Source organism: Castor canadensis, chromosome 4 (assembly GCF_047511655.1).
Source record: "Castor canadensis chromosome 4, mCasCan1.hap1v2, whole genome shotgun sequence".
NCBI classification, from domain to species: domain Eukaryota; kingdom Metazoa; phylum Chordata; class Mammalia; order Rodentia; family Castoridae; genus Castor; species Castor canadensis.
In genome coordinates this window covers 134174726-134195482 of record NC_133389.1, presented here as the reverse complement: position 1 = coordinate 134195482, position 20757 = coordinate 134174726, and the positions used below count along the sequence as shown (strand labels likewise).

The 20757-nt window shown below is 34.5% G+C and overlaps 1 protein-coding gene across 4 annotated transcripts in view; it reads left to right on the top strand.

Annotated features, from left to right (window-relative positions):
* The window catches only part of Pde1a (phosphodiesterase 1A), a 337665-nt gene extending 317412 nt beyond the window's left edge, over nt 1–20253 (top strand). For all 4 annotated transcript variants that reach the window (XM_074071221.1, XM_074071220.1, XM_074071219.1 and 1 more), the window contains 2 exons: nt 15724–15840; nt 17761–20253. In XM_074071221.1, coding sequence (XP_073927322.1) covers nt 15724–15797 — 74 coding nt within the window. In that variant the 3' untranslated portion in view covers nt 15798–15840; nt 17761–20253. The remainder of the gene's footprint in view (nt 1–15723; nt 15841–17760) is intronic.
* The last annotated feature ends 504 nt before the right edge of the window (nt 20254–20757 follow it).

Here is a 20757-nt window from a genome sequence, read left to right as displayed (position 1 = left end):
GTGCTTTGGAGCCTGTTTTAGCCCCAAGAAAGAAGATCACAAGCTCTTGGCTGCTCTTACCTGAATCTCCAGACATTTTCTTAAAGAATAAAAGCTTCTCAAATGATTGTGGTTCCATTGATTGATTTTCAGTGTTGTAATTGTTTCTATCAATCTGCTTAGAAGTATCTGGAATGGTAAGCACTGTATGAGTTGGCTGCTATTGCTATAGTTTTTACTTATTGTACATCTGTAACATAGTCCAAGAATTAGAGCTACAGCAGAGAACAAAAGAGACAAAAATCCCTACCCTCATGAAAAAGTGAGAGACAATTAGGGGTAGGGTTGCAATTTTAATAAGATAGTCAGGAAAGGCTTACTAAGATAGTGATAACTTAGATAAATACATGAAGGAGGTTAGCAAGAGAGTCATGGGGAAGTCTGGGGTGGTGGGTTGATAAATTTTTAGACACATGGAATAGCTACACATTACCTGGGAGACAGAGCTTACCTTGCATGCAAGCAACAAGGAAGCAGGGAGAAATAGGAAGCCAAATGAAGGATTTTAAGAAGAAAAATGAATAATTTGAACTAAGGTTTTAAAGAATTTCTCTGACTATAGAGTAGAAAATATTCTTTGGTTTGAAATGCAAAAATGTCACCTAGGAGGTCAGAAAGAAGGGTGCTGTTCATAGCTCAAGAGAAACATGGGAGCATAAACCATGCAGTAATGGTGGAGACTGTCAAAATTCTGGATGCATAAAGATGGGGGCTTGAGCCACCATGTATGCAAAAGGATATGCAAAAGAGATAGATTTGGGTATATTTTGGGAAGTTGAACTGATAGGATTATTTTGTTATCAGGTTGGATATGGACTACAAAATCAAGAGAATCGTCAAGATGCCAGGCTTTTGGTTTCCTTACACATTATTTGTGTACATGTAATTATTTCACAGAGCAATTTGACATTCTAGGCAAAGATGAAGATGTACATGCTACATTTCTCAGTAACTGAACTTCTGCATTTTTACCATAGAGATACTTTTGCTCCTGTTCTTCAGAGGACACGTCCAAAACGTTTATATGGGCATTGTTCATGAGTGCAACATAAAGTGGAAAAAAAACAGTAAAAGGAATTTATATGATGTGCTTGTTCATCCTATCTAACAGCGTGCAACTGTTAAAATAAGGGAGCTATATAAATGCACGGATAGGGATGAAGGACACAAGCAGTAGTGATCAAAATATGCAACCTGCTCAAAAAAAAAAAAGAGCAAGGCGTCTTTTACAGAAAGTCAAAAAAACTCAAAGCTAAACAATAGGTTTTAAAAACATGTATAATAAAACTCAAGAATGATAGGGAGAAGTATTCAGAATGGTTCTAGGAGGTAGGGCAGGTTATTTGTTTAGAAACTGATACCATTTTATTTCTCAGATTGAGTACTAGATAGATGTTTAACATATCATTTTATCTAACCTGTATGCTTTATATATGTACACATGAATCCATTTATTTGGATACAATGTTTCAGAATAACAGGAAAAATGGGCTCAACTACAAAAATGCATCTTTAAAAGACTCATCAATTTTAAAATGAATATCACTCAGATATTACTATTCTAATTTCCCATTGCCATCACTTTCAGCCTTAAATACACTGAAAGTGGAAAAGCTCCTTTGTTGTAACTACACTGAAATTAAAATAAGCAGGTCACATGGTGCTTAGAGCTTTGGAACATTAATTAAGCATCAAGACTTTGAAGAGAGTCCCACGTTTGGCATCATCTTATTAACCTTCAAACTTTACTTCATAGCCCCTCAAAACCATCCCACTAATCCTAGAGCAGCCAAAAGCCGGAGATCGTCAGACTCCAAGGTATGATGCTCTGGGGTCATCAATAACACAAAAACGCTTTTGTCAATTAAGTTACCCAGTAAGTCTTCTCTTGAGGAGCTAAGCACATCTGTCTAAAACTACTATATGTAAACTTCTTTTTTGAAGTGCATCTCAAATGTTCACTTTTAGGTTAAAATTTTATCCATTTATCTAATTTTTTATCTTCATCATTATTTCAGCATCCTCAATATCTTATGTCTTATCCAAACTCTGCCCTTTTCTGTACTAATTAAGAAGTGACAAGAGATTTTAAGAGGATCTGTGACTATTCTTTTAGTGAGGGCTGTGACAGGCAGGTAGGGATTATGAGAGGAGCTCTTCCCACTGTTTCTACTCGTAAAGCCTCAGGCAAATCCTGTAACCTTCACTAGCCTCAACAAACGCAGTTACTGAGATAACAGTGTCTTCCCTGGTAAAAGTTCACTGTTCGTTCGGGGAAGCAGACATTCTCAGTTATCCACAACTCATTTCTAGATGTGCTCCAGAGTCTTGAAGATCTAGGATGCATCTTTGAGAGCAAGGTACCTGAGAAAGTGATGGGGAAAAGATCATAAGCGCCATACTGGTGCTCAATGCGATTGTAGATGTCTTTTATTCACAACAAGGAAAATCATGTATAGGAAAGAAATATATAAAATTTAAAGTGCCATATAAACGTAGCTCATTTGCATTCATAGCCTGCCCTCCATGCTATGAGCATCACCTGCATGCTAGAGCTGAGGTGGAGTGGATGAGGCTCCTACTGGGAACTGTTAGGGGACACACTTCTAACTTAGAGAAGCCCCTGAATGGCAGGAAAGCACAAATAGCAGCTCTCCCTCACACCAAAACAGTTTTTTTCATAAGCCTCCTGAGAGTTTGGTCAATCTTAGACACATAGAATTCATTCTGAACCAGCTCTACCAAAGCACTGTGCCTGGAACAAGACCAGGAATTGATCCCAGACAGACTTTTTCTTTCTCTCCTCTCAAAGAGGAGAAACAGTTGTACCTAGAAGTCTCCACATTCTGGCATCACTCTGGAATGGAATGCAATGTATTTCTTACCTTCTGTGTTTTAGCAAGCAGGAGTGGGAGTGGAGTTAATGATACATTTCCCAAAGTACACGCCTCATTGAGACTCAGGCATCCCCCTTGAAGGTGTGCACCTTCTCCCCACACGACAAGATCTAGTGCATATCATGATCCAAGTCTGCTGCACATGTGGGAAACATGGAACCTGACAAAAGGTTGATAACCACCAATGAAGTCATTGCAAAATTATTTATAGGGACTTCCTATGCACTAGTGTGAAATATGTGCCTGTATTTTTTGGGTTTTTTTAACAGCAGAATTCATGGGGTTATGGTTAGGGTTAGAGTCAGAGTTAGGACTTAGTTCTCTGGTAGCTCCTGTTAGATAACAGGTTAGTCAGTATTGTTATAGGAAATTTTACTGTTCTTTGTGGAAGACTGATTTTAATAGTGAATACATATAAATAAGATGGTAATAACCCAGTATTTTGTTCTATTTTTTCTTCAGCTAAAAGACCTAAAAATCCACTGATGAATGGCAAAAAGGAAAGCTAAATGTATGAGACAGTCCCCAAATCTTATCTTTTTGTTCTATATCTGCACTTGCTGTTTTTCTGACACCCGAAAACCTAGACACTTGCTTAAATTTTACTTTGCAATATGAGTAATGACTATAAGATTTTACATGAGTTTTGTGGGTCTGGAAAACCCTTGATTAAGGAATGTGACAGTAGAAATTTGAGAAATACATAAGGTGGTGAGGAGGAAGAGAGTGGTAGTGTGGATCACATTCTTTATTCTAAGCGTATGTTCCTTTCTTTTCATACTCTGCCTCTAAAATCCCCTCAGTGACTGAGAACAGTTTAGTTCTGGCCCGAAACAATCCATTCAACAAAACAAAAGCCTGATATGGCCTAACATTGGGATTGTCTAGGTTGATCATACTTTGATTATTATTTTCAACTTAGAATCTCTTTTTTATTATTCATTTATTCACATGTGCATGCATTGTTTGGGTCATTTTTCTATAAAATGTTTAATTTCCTCACCACTCTCAGGACATATGTTGAAAAACTTTATCATATAAAATCATCATAGTGTTACTGGAAGTTTTAATTGGTTCTTGCTTTCCTGCAAGAGATTTCAAGCAAGACACAAAACGTAATGAAGGTAATAGCAAAGTTTATTAAAAGAAGTAAGGATACATTTTTATAGAGGAGAGCAGTTGTCTCAGAGATCAACTCGGCACTTTTGTGTACCAGCTTTATTGGGATTTTAAGAAAAGCTTGTAGAGAGACTTTTATAAAGCATTGAGTTTTCTGTCAATCATATCTCATCACAAACACTACCACAATCCTGCAACAAGCTTTTACCCTCCTAGTTGTACCTATGTATCCATGTCTGCTTTGGAACAATCCTTTACTTTAAGAAAAAAATTTATCTTACCATGTCAATAATTTTTTATCCAGAAAATGTGCTCTTACATAACTTTCTTATTCCTCTTCATGCCCTACCATATTCCATTAATTTTATCTCAGCATAAACTCTAACACAATCCTTTTGTGACATGTTTTTAGCCTTCCTAGTTTGCTCTTAACTTGCCTGTTTTCATTCTTGAACAATCTATTTCTTTTAGGACAACACCTTATTTACATACAAAATCTTTTCTTACCTTCTTTATAACTTTTTTTACATCTCCTCATGAGTGCTTTTACATATTTCTCCCCTTTTGGTCTTCATGAATTTAAAAGTTACAGAATATTACATTCCAGCTAGGGCTGTCTAAGAAACAAAACATCCAAACAACCTGGAACAGCAAAACTATCTTAGCACAAGCAAGAAGTTGGCAGAGGGAGAGAAAATCTTTACATGTGAACCCTGTAGTTCCAATTTACAATACAAATGGCAAATAAATGGGTAATTATTTAATGTTCCCAGGTACAAGAGAGAAGAGGAATAAATCGCCATTGTGCATATTTTGTGAACAAAATAGTACAGAATGGGAGATTAAAATGAGAAAGATGGTCTCCCAATAGTGATAAGGAATCGGGTAGGCTTGCTAGAATCAGAGAAGAATAAAGTCACTTGCTCCTGAGTAGAGATGGCTTCAGCCTCCTGGCTTGGCTCACCAAAATATGTCACCAGATTTAGTTCATGTGTTCCTCTATCAACAGGAGTTACTAATGAGTTTTCTTATTTTTTTTACATTTTTATTAATTTGAAATGTTATTAGATATATAATATTGCAGTAAAAAGGTTTAAAGATTTTGTTTATTGCTAGAAAAACTAATGAACTTTCTCAAAGGGAAAAGAAGATTTTAAAGAGTAGGTTTTGTATCATTGTTTGAAAAATTAAAACACAAGGCTAGAAATATTTCTTACTAGTAAGAAAACATTTAAAACTGATGAGAATATCCACATTTTTTTAAAAGCTTGAATTTATATTATAATTAGCATGATATTTAAAAGGTTGTGATAAATCACTAATTCCATTAGTTAGCTTTTCATCACTGTAAAAAATACCTGGGAGAAACACTTTAAGGAGGAGAGGTTTATCTTGGCTCATGCTTTCAGAGCTAACGGATGAGTAGCAAATATATTGTGGCCATGCTGAGTAAAGGGTGACCTATTATGTGTGGTAAGTGATTTTTGTCGTTGTGTTGGTAATCATGCCAAATGAATGTAGATATTTATGCTGAGTTCTCTCACAGCCATTATCAGCCCTAGGATTTAGGTAGGTGCAAACTACCCTACGATTTGCAAGGTGCAAACTGAGTCTAAGGGAGCCGAGTATGTCACCAGAATCACAGGTCTATACGTATATTACAGATGCAGCTAACATTCTCATTCCCTTCATAGCTTCACACGATGCCCAGACAATATGATAAAAATAGGAAACACTTTCTTTGGATATCTTATTCCAGAGTCTAGCATAATTGCTTCATCAAATCTGTTTCTGCTAATTATATCACAAATGACCCAATGAGCTTTCAAATGTGCTCATCAAATCAGTTATGTCCTGTAGACATTTTTATTTTAAAATGTTAAAAATTTATCAATTTTCAAGTGAAATTTTATGTCATTTTTTTCACTCACAGGTCATTTCTATAATAATTTATTCTAGCAACTCAACAAAGTAAGAATTGTAGTCTCATGAAACTGGAGCTGAGAGAACTTAATTTGTCTACTTTCAAACAGTCTTTAAAATGGCTCCACGTGGTTTGCCTAAGTTCAAAGTCAGTAACTTCCTAGATCATATTCTAGAAGTTAATTGTAGCAGGTTGGCTTGCTTTTCACACACGCAGACACACACACACACACACACACACACACGTTAATGATTTTCCTGATCTTTTCTCAGTAGATTAAGGAATGGCAGAGGGTTAATTCTACCTAAAAGTCATGCTCTCACCTGTATAATACAGAACATTGGTCCCTCTAGCTCTGTATTTCTGTAAGAAATTTGGTTTTCATTGTTGGTAGTTTATTAAATAAGATTAGTAGGGAAAAAGTTTATTTTTTAAAGGAATGATCAAAAAGGAAACATGGGCATAATCATTTTATTTTCAAATGAATCACAAATTGAATATTATATCCTTATATGATATAATCGTGCACCCAGAACCTGTATGCTATTTTCAGGAAGACAATATTAGTATTTTTCATTAGATAGTCTCATTTTGTTACTTTCATTGCTAAACTCTCAAAAGATTTGGAGACTGCCTACTCTAGTTGAAATCAACCAGAATTGAACTCCTTGGGAAAGCAGGCAACAATTCAAATGGAGAAAAAAAAAAAATCAAATTTTTTTTAAAGAGACGTCTCAAGATAACCACTAATAAATACAAGAATCATAAAAGGTTTCACTAACAGAAGCAAAATATATCAAAAATTAAGAAAAATGCACCATATTTATCTTTGTAATTTTAACACAGTGATTCCTAAAAGCATGGCTGATTATACAACTAATTACAATTTTTTCCCACAGCTTCTTGACAACATTTTCTCTACATTGTTAAAATGAGTACCTTTTTTTTTCAGAACCACAACCCAGTTCACGGAAGTGTAAGTTTTCCCGTCGTAAACACCTTAATTAAAACCTCCTTGAACTCTAATTTGACCTAAAGACTTGAAGATTTTGATATTCTTGCTGGAACTCTACCTGGGCCTGTGTGAGAAAGGGAATCCATTTTTGCAGATTGCTCAATTTACATCAAAACTATATAAATAACAGCTACATACTCCTTCACTGAACATGGCTCAACCAGTGTGGAATATAGGTTCACCTGAAGCCACATCTGCATCTTTATGCTTTCACACATCATTTTAAATAGTATTTTATGGCATTTCTCTTTGCTGAGGTGATAGTGAGTGCCAATAAATTTTCTTCGAGCAACCAATCACTAATTTTGTCATTTCTTCAAAAACACTACCCATCTGCTTTCACTTCAGTCATACCTTTTCTTAAATGTCTGAAAGGTAGTGTAAATTTCATAAACATTAACTGATCTTTCATGTTAACTCTACCGTGTTTCCTTCTGAAAAAATGTGCTCTAATGGCTAAAAGTGATTCATAAAAATTTTAAGGGACAGGTATCAGGTATCTTACAAATAATGTTTATATTATGATGTGAGTGAAATGGGTTGTTAATATACTCTTTTAGTGGGATTTAAAAGTTTGCCTACTACATAATTCAGTTTAAGATTAGCCAAATTATTTTCCATCTGAAAAGATCCTTTAAAAGTTTTTTAAGAGCTGCTTTGCAATACTTTTTAAAATTGCAATCCCCTTACAACTGACTTAATGGTTAATTGTACTAGGCTAGGAAAAGTGCTCCAAGAATTACTTAGATAAGAGTAGCTGGTATCTAATACTGAGCAATTTATTTCCTCAAATAATTATATTTATTTGTAATGTCTGACTCTGCCCCCTTCTGGAAAAAATTGACTTATAGTATATCATCATATTTAGGGGATGAATTTGATCAAAGTACATTATGAAAAGGTATGGAAATACCACAATGAAACTCCTTTGAACAATAAGTATACATTAATAAAAATGGGAAAGGAAAAGAAAAGGAAAAAAAAAGAAAACAAATACCAAATCTGGCCACAGCCATTAGAGTGAAACAGATATTTTCTGGATCTTTTACCTAAAGTTTTGCTAGTCAAAGAAGAATGGGAGTAGATTTAGGCATATTACTACTGTGTTTCAAATGTAAGGCTTTGGGTTGACAGAGTGGCACAAATGGTAGTGCACCTGCACAGGAAGCATGACACCCTGAGTTCAAACCCCAGTTCTACCAAAAACCAAACAAAGGTAACACATATACTCATACTAAGGAAAGACAAAAACACAAATGGAATGAAATTACACCTAGGGAGACTGTAAAATATAAAGTTCTAAGACCTGGAATTAAATGATCTTGTTCAATTCTGGTATCATAATTTATTTATTATATAACTTTAAACAGTTTAATCTCTTCAGTTTTCAGTTTGTTTGATTGTAAAGTAAGGACCATAAAAACAGTATCTATTACAAGATCTATTATAAGGATTAAATAAATCAACGTATGTCAAGTATTTAGTACCTAGTGTTTTCTACATGAATTATTATTTTGCTGGGTTCACATATATGCCTTCAGACTACATGGAAATCTTAAAGAAGGCTTCCCTAAAGAAATTAAATATGGGAAAACATTCTTACTCATAAGAATTTTGATATGCGATTATGTTCAACTGATAACAAAAACCTATAATGGCGCAGTTGCATCAATTCAGAGGATTGCTTCATGGTGGATTAATCTCAATAACAAAAGTGATTGCCATCACCCTTCCATTCTTAATTTATCCATCAAGACAGCATTCAAAGTGCATTTCTCAAATGCCTTTAAAATCCATCCAGTTTTCTGCATGAGAGAATGAAGGAATTGAATTGGCTTATTCTAACAGTTGATAACATCTGCCCACTTTGTAAAACTGTCAATGAAATACCTTAATCGAAATATTTTTTTCTGTTGAGGATTCTGCCACTTCAGACATGTGCTTTAATTTTTCCTCAGCACAGAACCCTTTAGGGATGGAAAGTGATTTTTAAAAAGTGTTCTGTGGATCTAAACACTCTCAAAAAGAAGACACTTGGTTAATTCATCAAACTTGGTTTATGGCAATTCAATTCCTTCATGAAAGAATTTTTACCATCTTAATATTTATCCCACAAAGTATGCCTAATTTAGACTTTATATGAAGTCAAACTTTTCAGCACTCCTAACAACTTTCATTTTTGTGACTATTGCTCATAATTTGGCTAAATAATTTTCCTGCATTAACTCTAAGAACCTAGGAGATTTCCAAAAAGCATGCAAAAATATTTACAAGTAAAGCATTATATTTTACTCATGTGCATATGAGTATGAAAAACATAATTTCCAGATTTTGTTCTTTCTCTAAGAAATTATAAAAGGTGAAAAAGAAATAAAAAGTGATCCAAAAGTTCTCTTCAGGTAGAATTCATTACCGATGTCTTCAAGAAGAGATGGTGAGAGATTCAAGAAACTGATGCCAAAACTTAAGTATAATGTCAGCTTCCCCCTCCCCCCCACCTTTTGAAATCTTTCTTGGAAAGTTTCTTTTTTTTGGTGAGACAGGTTGGAACTCAGGGCTTTGCACTTGCAAAGCACATGCTCTACCAGTTGAGCCACAACTCCAGTCCATTTTGCTCTAGTTATTTTGTAGATGGAGTCTCCAAACTATTTGCCTGGGGTTAGCCTCAAACCTCCACCCCCTCCATCTCAGCATCCCAAGTAGCTAGGGGTTACAGAAATGAGCCACTAGTTCCCAGCTCTTGTGGTTTTTAAAATGGGCCTCAGTATGGCTTTTCATCCATCATACAATGTACTAGGGCTGTATTTTCCTTTCCATCCTCTTTTCCCTTTTCCCATCTCCCACTGGTTTTCCCAGTAGTCCTCCATTTCTGTTTGTATCCATTTTTTTCTTTAGATCTAGTTTCTGCAGATGAGAGAGAACATGCAGCATTTATCTTTACACTTTCTGATTTTTTAAGTTATAGACGTGTAGTCAACATACTTATAGACTTTAAATTTAATAACTTATTACTCCCACAGTTATAAGACTATTATTTCTCCGCCATGCATTTTGTGGCCCTTTCTTGTGTGGCCTTGACAAGAGAGTCTCGTTTCTTACAAAGTGCTACTCACACTTGTTCCTGTCAGACTACTTGGTCATCCCCCAAGGAACTAGGTTTTAAATCCTGTAGCTTTTCAGAGCAAGAAAATGAGAAATGTTGTTCATTCCAGACTTCTGAACTTGAAATTTCTCAATTATATTTCCCTAGACAACCAGGAATGTCTCTTGCTTTTTTAAATCAGTGGAAACTTTCCCCGTTGGAACGGAATTAGCCTGTGAACAGCCTCTTCAGTTCAGGCTGCAGTATGTAGCTCTGGAACTGAAGTCCCAACTCTGTTCCTTACATGGTATGTGACTTTAGGCAAAAAAAAAATGTCGATTGAGTGATGAAGTATGTAAAACACTCAACGCGGTGCTTGTCTTATAGTAAGCCATGCTGAATATTAATTTTTTGCTCTTTATACTATTACTATTATAAGCTTAAGTCTCTTTTACTCATTAATTTATGCTTTTATGCTTTTCCTTATAAAGATCACTTGTGATTTAATAAGTCAAGACATACTAAAAATTTGTGTCAACATACAAATAGATTTTGATAAGAATTTAAGATATAAAGGCGGTTGTACATTGTAAAAAGTTTTTGTACAAGAGTCCAGAATTTAAAATTGGACTGTATCTTCCTTATGTCCATTTTTGGACTCCCTTTAAAATACGAGAACCGAGAACTTTATGGAAAATTACAGGCCAAAAGTTGCAGATAAGTGGTAACATTGAAAATGTGAATATATTATTGGTATTTCTTTCTAAAATTCATTAAGTGAGCAATTTGAGAAATGATTTCTGATACTAGTAACATTGTTATAAAATTCCACATTGAAAATAAAACCTTCAATCAATTTTTTACTTAGATTTAGTAGAAAATCTACTACAAATGAGCAGATTCAAGAATGGGTTTTTAAAAGACTGTATGCATTAATTTTGTGCTGAGTATTTTTCAGACACTATATACTATTGCTGTTAAAATTAGAAATTTAACTAGAATGTTCTTCTGAGAGATAGATGGGGTCTGTCTCACAGATTCACCTGGGCTACGATGCCCTGGGATAGTCCATTATTCCTCTGATTATGTGCTCCTTGTGTCTGAGACAGAAAACATAGTGATGATTTTCCTATGGACATGCAGACATTGTTCACTTAGATAAGTCAAAAACAGTCCAAAATGATTAATTATTGTTTTATATAACTATAGAAAAATGATCTTCTGTTAATTATGAGTTTTTTGTGTGTGTTGTATTAGAAAAATGCAAAACTCATGCTAAATTTATTTCTTTTGGTGAAGGAAATTATTATTTAGAATAAAACTATGAATTGCTTTAAAAGGAAGGAAAGTCAGTTTAGAGGAGACTATTAGGTGAGAGGATAAGATGTCTAGTGGAGGTGCAGAAACGGTGAAGATGGTAGCTGACCGTAGTTTGGGCAATGTAATGAGGGATCAAGATTCTGGTTGACTTTATCAAACCACCTGAGACTCTGGGCAGATGACTGAAGCTGCTTGTTAGTTTCCACAGTTGTTAAATCTACTTCCTAGGGCTGCTATGAGGGAAGTGGATGACTTACAACAGTACCTGCTACCTATTAGATGTTAAATTAATCCTAACTTTATTTTCACATAATTAGTCAATGATACCACAACTGGAGAATTGGAGTCTCTAATGTCCCCTTATGTGTTTTGTATTATTCCCTGCAAGTGTTACTCATATTATCTATGTCTAACATAATGTGATTCTAATATACTAAAAGTGATCTTGGATTGCAGTTTAAAAGCCAGGATGCACTAAATTTAGAGGATTTCTGTTTGTTTAATATCTCTGCTAACCACCATGCCTTCTCTGAATTTAGACTCTCTGAAACAAAGCCACAATGTTTCCATGATTTTACAAATTATTTATTTGAGTTTGAACTTTAGAAAGTGGTATAGATGAACACCACAATGGCCTTGAGATGAACTGAATTACTGAGGGCTCTTGCTTCACCGTCTGTATCCTGGCTGACAAGTTTCTATGCACCTGCTGTGAATAGAACACTTACATTCATTCCTAAGATGTAGCTTCTTATATGGCTGAGTCTGCAAATCCCTTCAATAAAATGAATTCCAAAGTCACTTTAGTGCTCTTGTTGAAGTACCAGTTGAAAGCCAAGTGCTTTAATGTGAGGTTATCTATTTCTGGTCTGTATTGGAAGAAGTCACTTGATTATTCTTGGCTTGTTTCATACTTGCAAATGAAGCTAGACTAGAACAAAAGTTTAACCCAGAGTTGTACACAAGGGATATGTGAACTTGGAGAAGAACTTTTTATTTAACTGCTCCTTAACTGAAATAAAGCATGACCATCATTTGTAAGCAATAATGCACATTAACACTTGTTGCATTTTATGTTTGATATCAGCAGAAATCATAGATATTTTCATAATATATTTAGTGGGTAGATCTTGAAATATCATTTGATATTATTCCTTCAAAGTTGCACATAGACTGCATGCATTAACAAAGAAGCTAAGAAGTACTACCATAGCTCATTGCTACATCTACTTAAATGTACCATAGCCATATTATAATATTAGCGAAATCCTTTTTAATCATATGTATGTTATATTATTTATGAACTTTATTTTCAAAAGAAGACCATAGGTTTTATCAGATAAGAGAGACTCAGATTAAAAAATGCTGGGAATTCTGACCTATATAGATGTTTCTCAGGATCTTTTACATAGGCCACCCTTGGGCTATGGAACTCATCTAAAATTATCTTCAGTGAGTTTTACATGGAAATCATTTCTTCTTTTCTGGCAGATTTATATGTCAAAGTGTGACTTTCATGTTCACGAAATAATAAGAGTGACATACAAGCACTATTACCTGAGTTAATATCTTCTATAACTAAGGGTGAACTAAAAGTAATGTGGCTTAGGTTTACTGAGGACTCTGATTCATTATTTTCTTAAGCAATCCACCTTGAAATTTCTTGGCATTGTTGTGTGTGTGTGTCCTTAACAACAACTGGAATTTTATAATTTTGAAGACAGATTTTTAGGTTACAAAATTCTTGAGTTGGTCATAGTATTCTAATTTTATGTATAGAATTACTCTTGGATATAATTTGTGCATCATTTTGGGATTTATTTACATTTATAATCACTGCATTGTTACCATTTTATTTTGTTGTCTTCCACTCTTACTGGTGAGTTCTTCATCCACTAGAAATAAGAATATTTGGTTGTAGGTAAACTTTAGTCTTTTACCTATTGCAAAAAATTCTTTCAAAATTTTGAGAACTACTGAATCAGATGAGTACTTATATTCCTTTCTCTTAATTTAGTCTATTCTTGTCACTTTCTTCTATTCTGTCCCAGACTATTTTGTTCTGTTCTAATCTAGTCTTAAGTAACAGGATATTAAATCAGAATTTAAACCAAGATTTCAAGATGATAAATGTCAGAAAACAAACTGAGTTCTAAGACAGGAATTTCAAAGAATATTCAAAAGTCTGTCACAGAGTGCTTAAAAGCTTTCACTCAATTCAAACAAATGAAAGGTTAAGTTGCTGAAAGTTGAAAAAGAATCTATGAGGAGGATTTTGTTAAACACATCCCTGCTATTGGGGAAGAGGTAGAAATACATAGTTTTTTACAACAAATCAAGGGAAGAGAACTTCAATGGGAGCTTGAGGCTGAATGGATATTGGGAACGGAATCTGGTTCCTGCCTGAGGGATCTGACAAGTCAGATGGTGACAGGTGCCCATGGAGGGGAGGTTGTGTAGGCTTTGGCTTTTCCTCAGATAGTTTATAACAAATGCCTCAGGAGGGTTTCATGAGAATTAAATGTGTCCACTCATTTGAATGGGACTTCAGTACAGAGAAGCTGGAAATGTGCCAGCAAATTTCCAGGTACTGTGGGCATTGTTAAGAAACCAGGGGCTCTTTTGCCCTCAGCAAGATGGTAAGAGGTCCACATCATGGACCTTGGTAAGAAGTCTCTTGAGAGATCCTGGATGTGCTCACCGGAAAAAAATGTGAGCTCTACAACCTGTTGGGTGTAAGGAGTCTAAAGCTGTCCTGCAGGGGTGCTGGTCAGTGGGAACTGGCTCTTGCCTTAGTCTCATCCCTCATGTACCATCTCAGGAGCCCAAAGCAGTCAGCAGAAAAAGAGGAAACAAGGAATGAATGATGCACCCTCTATCCACTGGGGTCTGCAAGAAGCACAGTGTGGGAAAGAGTGATATTTTCATTTGATGATTGCTGTGTAAATATGACTTGAGACTCTGGCAACTTAATGTGATCATAGGATGCTCTTTATTGTCTAAGAATGAGAAATCTGACATTTTGATCCTGCAACAAAGGTGTTTCCCTCATTGAATATATTTTGAAGAGCTAGTGGGAGAGAACACACATTACTTCCTGTGAATTCTACATACTCACCAATCATATCATGCCAAGAAAAACTTCTTACAACTGAGTTGGTTATGGTGGCTCATGCCTATAATCTCAACTATTCAGGAGTAGAGATTGGGAGGATCATGGCTCAAGGCCAGCCCAGACAAAAAGTTAGCAAGACTTATTTCAACCAAGAAGCTGTGTGTGGTGGTGCATGCCTGTCATCCCAGTTATGTGGGAGGCTGAGGTAGGAAGATCATGGTCCAAACCTGGCTGGGCAAAAACATAAGATCCGATCTGAAAAATAACTAAAAGCAAAAAAGGACTGAAGGTGTGGCTCAGGTAGTAGAGCATCTGCCTAACAAATGTGAGGCCTTGAGTTCAAATCCCAGTACTGCCAAAGAAACCCAAAACAAAACAAAATTAAAAACCCCTGCAACTGAGTTGACAAAGTTTTATAGTATATGTTGAAGGGATTATCTAAGAGTTAAATTGGTGCAAAATTTGTTAGAAATCTTCACATTTCAGACAGGCAGAGCATTCCATCCTATAAGATTATTTCCTGAAAAATCAAGGTATATTCAGCGATTGACTCAAAAAGTTAACTTCTGCTTATTTTGTTTACTCTGTATCTTGTGTAACAAGACTCTTTTAATGGTACATTATGTTTCATAATCCTAATTTTGATCATTTCACTACAACTTTTCAAGAAGTGCTGAAATATTTTCTGTGTTCCTTGATTTTTCTTTGAGGTTTATATAAAACTTGAATTATTCTAAGATTATAAATTCCATTAACTTGTCTCAGCAGATTATTTTATTTTACACATTACTAATCTCTTACACTCATTCTTACTTGTTTCTACACTCATAGCAACTAATTAGTGTGGGATAAAAGACACTAATCAGTAGGGGGTTTAAAAGAATTCATTTCAATTAAAAATATTCAGGAAGAACATGCATAAGTTTTATGTGTGGTTTCATAGATGTTTAAATATGTCTCATATATTTCATTTCTGTATTCTTAGGTAAAAGTGCAGTTTCAAAAGTTAAATACTCACCAGAAGATGATTGGCTCTACTCTATAGATCCACAGGCTGAAAAAATATATATATACTTGGTGTCTTTGGAGAAATGTGCTACAAAGTCCATTGGAAAATCCAGTCTTCAATGTTTTACAAATTGCTTCTTTGTCCCAACCTTATTAGGTTTTGTCAAATGCATCCTTTGTTTTGCTATTTGTTATTTTTTTTAGGTGAAGTTGATCTTCATAAGAACTCAGAAGCTTTAGTAAATGCTGAAGAAAGGCATACTGATACAAATCCATAGGTCTGAAACACCTTAGAAGCTTCTGTCATTTTAAGCATGAAAGGTAATTTAATTTTTATGACAACAGCCTAATTTCTAAAATCAGTGATTTGCAGAGTACCCTTAGAGTCAATGCTGTCTTATTTGTAAGCCCTCCTAGACCCTTTAAAAAGATCTGCATTTTCAGTCTTCTGTGGTAAAACTTTAACAGGTAAATCTTAAATATCATCAATAAAAATTATATTTACTGAGGTTAAAATTTTAATTCTTTATAGATAGTAAACTATAGTCTATAGGCATGTTCATTTCTTTTTCTATTTCATGGAGGAAATATAAATATTTTATACTGATCTATTTATTTCATATAAGAAACATGAATGTTTATGTATGCTGATAAAAATATAACAAATATGAAATAATATGAAACAAATATATTCATTAAAATCTGTAGATATATGCATTAGTGGTTCTTTTTAAGGAAAATTCAGCTTCTCAGACTTGCCTTCCATCTGCAAATTATTAACTCTGGGAGTGATGCCTTAGAAATATGAATTTTTAGTAAGCCCATCTGTTGATTTTTGTGTTCATTAAAATTGAGAACTACTGTCTTGGGCCTACAGAGGAGGAACAAGAAGTTGGAAAGGAGGGATGCATATGAACAGTGGAGATGCCTTAATGTCTCCTAAAAAAAGTTAAGAAACAAAACCCAAGTACACTGCTGAGTCTTTCTGCTAGGGTAGTGATGGGAGGAGGATAAAATGCTGAGGGCACCACACCAAGCCTTTGAGATGTGATCATCACCTCCTTCAGATGTTGTTTAGACATCTTTAGACATGAAAGAGTTAAAAAAATGATTTTCTTTTAAGATAATTCTTTCTTCAGTGTTCTTGAGTTACAAAGACAGTTTTAAGTCTGTCACTGGGGAAAACATCTTACATATGTTATCTCAATTAGTCCTTTCAACCATTCCAAAGTTAGTGTTGTGATTCCTATTTTCTATATGAAATTTGGAAAAAAAATCAAGTCACAGACTGGGTCTTCAGCAATTCACACACATCACCATATTAAACAATTATAATACATTGTCTCATGGTACCTGCAACACTTCCTCTCTATACCATCCACCAGATTCTACATTTATTATCTTTAGAATCCACAGTTATTTCAAATATGAGAGAGCCCCTGAAGTATATTCTCGGGAAAACAATTGTGCTGGGATATTATAGATGTTTTAAGTAAGAAAGGGTTATGTTTGTAAATAAATATTATTTATAAAACAGAATAAGATGAAATTAGCAAGATTCTTTCCTACAGGATATGATCAAGACAAAGTTTGTCCTATACCATCAAAATAAAAGCAAAAGCTTTAGAATAAACATTGCCTAAGCATTTGTGATATGGATCTGGAATATTTATGAACATTTTCCAAAAAATTATGAGTAGGCAATATAGATTATCAGTATATTTGTAAAAATGACCATTCAGTGTGTGAAAAGTTTTACTTGGATTAAAACACATTCACGCATACACAGAAGTAATAAGAAGAATTCCAACTGGTATAAAACCAGTATCTACTAAATACTGAGAATTTCCTTATTTTTGACAAAGTATATAAAATCCAATGTGAAGTTGCCACACAATAATAGCTCCGTATGTAGACTAAACCATAATTCCTTTTTCTTTTTATTTATTAGTTGACCTAATTATATTTATTTTCCACACATGTTTTGAAATATGTATTCCTTGTTGAATAGTTAAATACAACTAATTAAAAAAGTATAACCTCATACAACATTTTCCCCAATAAAACAAGATCTACTCACTTAGCAATTTTCAAGAATTTGATACAATATTATTAACTACAGTCGCCTTCTTGTACCATTGATCTCTTGAACTTACTCCTCTTGCTTAACTGAAATTTGGTATCCTGTGATTAACATCCATCCCCTCTCTGATCTTCATTTTCATTTGATTTTTATTTTAGGATAATGAAAACAACATGAAAAGCATCTGGAATACTCAACCTCCCACAATAGTATATTCTCCTCTTTCAACATGGTTCCAGTGGTTTGGCTCAAGTCATTTTAATGGATTCCTCCATAATGAATAAGAACAACACAAAATTTAAGCTAGTGACTGCCCAAATAAGTACTCTGAAGTTGTGATTGGAGTTTGTGGCCAATGCTTCTACCATTGTTTTTCTTCCACAATTGGTCTTCTTCATCGAGGCAGAGAAATTTTTAAGGCAAAAGTTGGGCAGTTTCAATTTTTCAGCACTTTTAACCCCTCATACTGACTATGCAGGAGAGGAAACATTTCTAAATGTACTTCTTGCACTGTCTTACGCAGAATGCTGTAAGTATAAATTTTTCAAGATCTTAAGTAGAAAGCAAAAAAAATTATGAAAAAAATTTTGCAAGGCTGGAGAAGAGACTATTTAGATTCCTGATTTTAAATGCATGTGAACAGAATGAGAGCTGGGGCTGCCTAGATGCTGTAGCTGAAGTCCTGGTGTATCGGAGCTGCAGTTCACTGAGCAGAAGAACACCTCATTGTAACTTTCAAGCTGGAAAACAATTGTACAACCGTCTCCTGGAACCAGAGGACCAACGTACATCCATCCCTGTGGTTTCAAAGCATCACCTACATGGATGTGGTCACAGCACAAGTTGCACATTACCAGCCCACAATATCAAGGAACATCAGCCATTGTTGGAGACAGACACTTAAGGGGAAAATGGAATTTGCTTCCTGGGGTATTGATTCCATCAGGATGTAAAAATATATATATTGTAGGCCAAGGGATAAGAGGGGAGAAGTGTGTGTGTGTGTGTGTGTGTGTGTGTGTGTGTTTGTGTATGTATATATTAAAAATGTGAAAATAGAAGCTAACACTTTTCTGTACAGATAACATTACTCCATGTGACTTTTTGATTTTACTAAACAGAAACAAACCTTCTGGGGTCCTGCTTCTGTGTTATGTTTTACCTGAGCATGTGCAAAGCCTTTCCTTTGCCCCAAACTGAAGAACTGCCCATACTTGTTATTAGCTGACAAGAAGGGTGAATCACACAATTAGGTATTGTAGCTTTCATTGTACAAACACTTCAATGATTATGAGCTGAAGTGATTTTGTTCCCATGAAAGGTGGAAATTGAATGGAAAGAATAAGAATAGCTGTCAATTAAATGATGTGAAGGAGCGTCCCCTCACCCTATGAGTTGCCTCTTGAGTGGGCTTCCTTCCCAGGTCCCACAGTGTTAAGCAATATCTTAGAGATGGATACAATCAGAAGCTTTTAAGCGTAAGTAGTGAGATTTGATAACTCACAACTTAGATTTCTTTTAATATGTAAGCCATATTCTATATGCATATTTCATATGCATCATTGTAATTTAAGATACATTTGTGTGTAGAATGTATAAAATGCTTTTTAAATGTTCTGTGAATAGGTCCTTAGCTTTAGTTTCTTCTGGATCTCATGCAGAGCACAGCTAAACAATTGTATTGTATCATAGACATTATAATGCAATTGATATTTTAAATATAAGCAGTAAAGATTGATCTATAATAATGTGTTGGGGAAAAATTTATAGAAATGTATATCATGGTGACTTTTTGTCCTTTAAAAATGGATTTTTCATTTCTATTTATGGAGAAATTATAACTACTGCTTTTACTGTGTTTTTAAAAAGATGACTATTTACTAGCTAGAAAATATTCTGCATTTAAACTACAACTGACTGTCTGGGAACTCTAAGTACTTCTGTCGCTATTTGAGCCAGTTGTCTTTCAGTAAAGCTATAGACTCTCTTGAAAGAGGAATAAATTGAAACACAGTTTCTCAAATGGCATAGGAAACACATGCACTTTGTTCCTTAAATACTTTAAGATCTCTATTGTTTGTTATTAAAACTAAAGGAATATAAAGAATTCATCCATTTCTATGTATGGGCCTTATTCTAATATTCCAGGTTAGTGACTTACAAAGTACTGTCAATGAACCTGCAGAGGGAGTGGGGAAAAGCCACCACTTTAGAGAGTTGTCACACTGATTTTCCTAGTCTCCTCTTTTCTTTCCATCTCCCATGTTCCCTACTCTTCTTCCCTTTTTTTTCTTTCATATTCCATCCTTCCTTTTTTCTCTATAAGACAGTTATTATTTGGCACTTATTAGTAGCAAGTCAGACTGGAGGTTACCTGTGCCCATTGTTTTTGCAGACACAATGTTGAGTCCATTCTGAAAGAGGGACTGAGGACTTAGGTTGCTGCACCTTGAGCATCCCACTTTGCGTTTTTATTCACAGATACCCAACATACATATCTTGCAAGTTCATACATGCCTTTTTATTTAACCAAAATCTCTTATTTAATTTTTAACAAGACAACCTATAATTCTTGTGTTTTTATTATGTTGTAATTCTCTGTATTTCCTATTATATATGATCGATAAATAAATCAGATTAGATGAAAAATATCATGACCTATTTGGTGTTTGATGTAATTTATTTTGTTGGGGGCCTTCAAAGGTTGTAGAAATTGTGAGAAACTAAAAGTAAATCAAGTCAAAAATTGACATGAGTTTTGTCAGAGAAGGATTTTGTTGTATTAAAGTAATATTACTTAAACTTGTTATTATATTATTATTACATTATTTGACCAGAAGTGAAATATGAAAACTTGAGTATGAAGATTTGAGTCTTCCCTCAGAAATTTCAAGTCTTATAAAGTATGATTTATATATAATAACTAGAATGCCACATATAAAAGTAGCTAGACACAAATAAAATATACGTGGATATTATAGGAGGTAAAAACTGTTTCCATCATTAGAATTTCCAAAAGACATAGTTATGCCTGAGCTGAAACTTAATAACAAATGATAAGAAAATCTTTTAATTGCTACCTACTTTCTACATGCAGCCTCTTATAAATACTTAACAACTATGACTCCTAGTCTTCACAATGTATTAGTAGCACT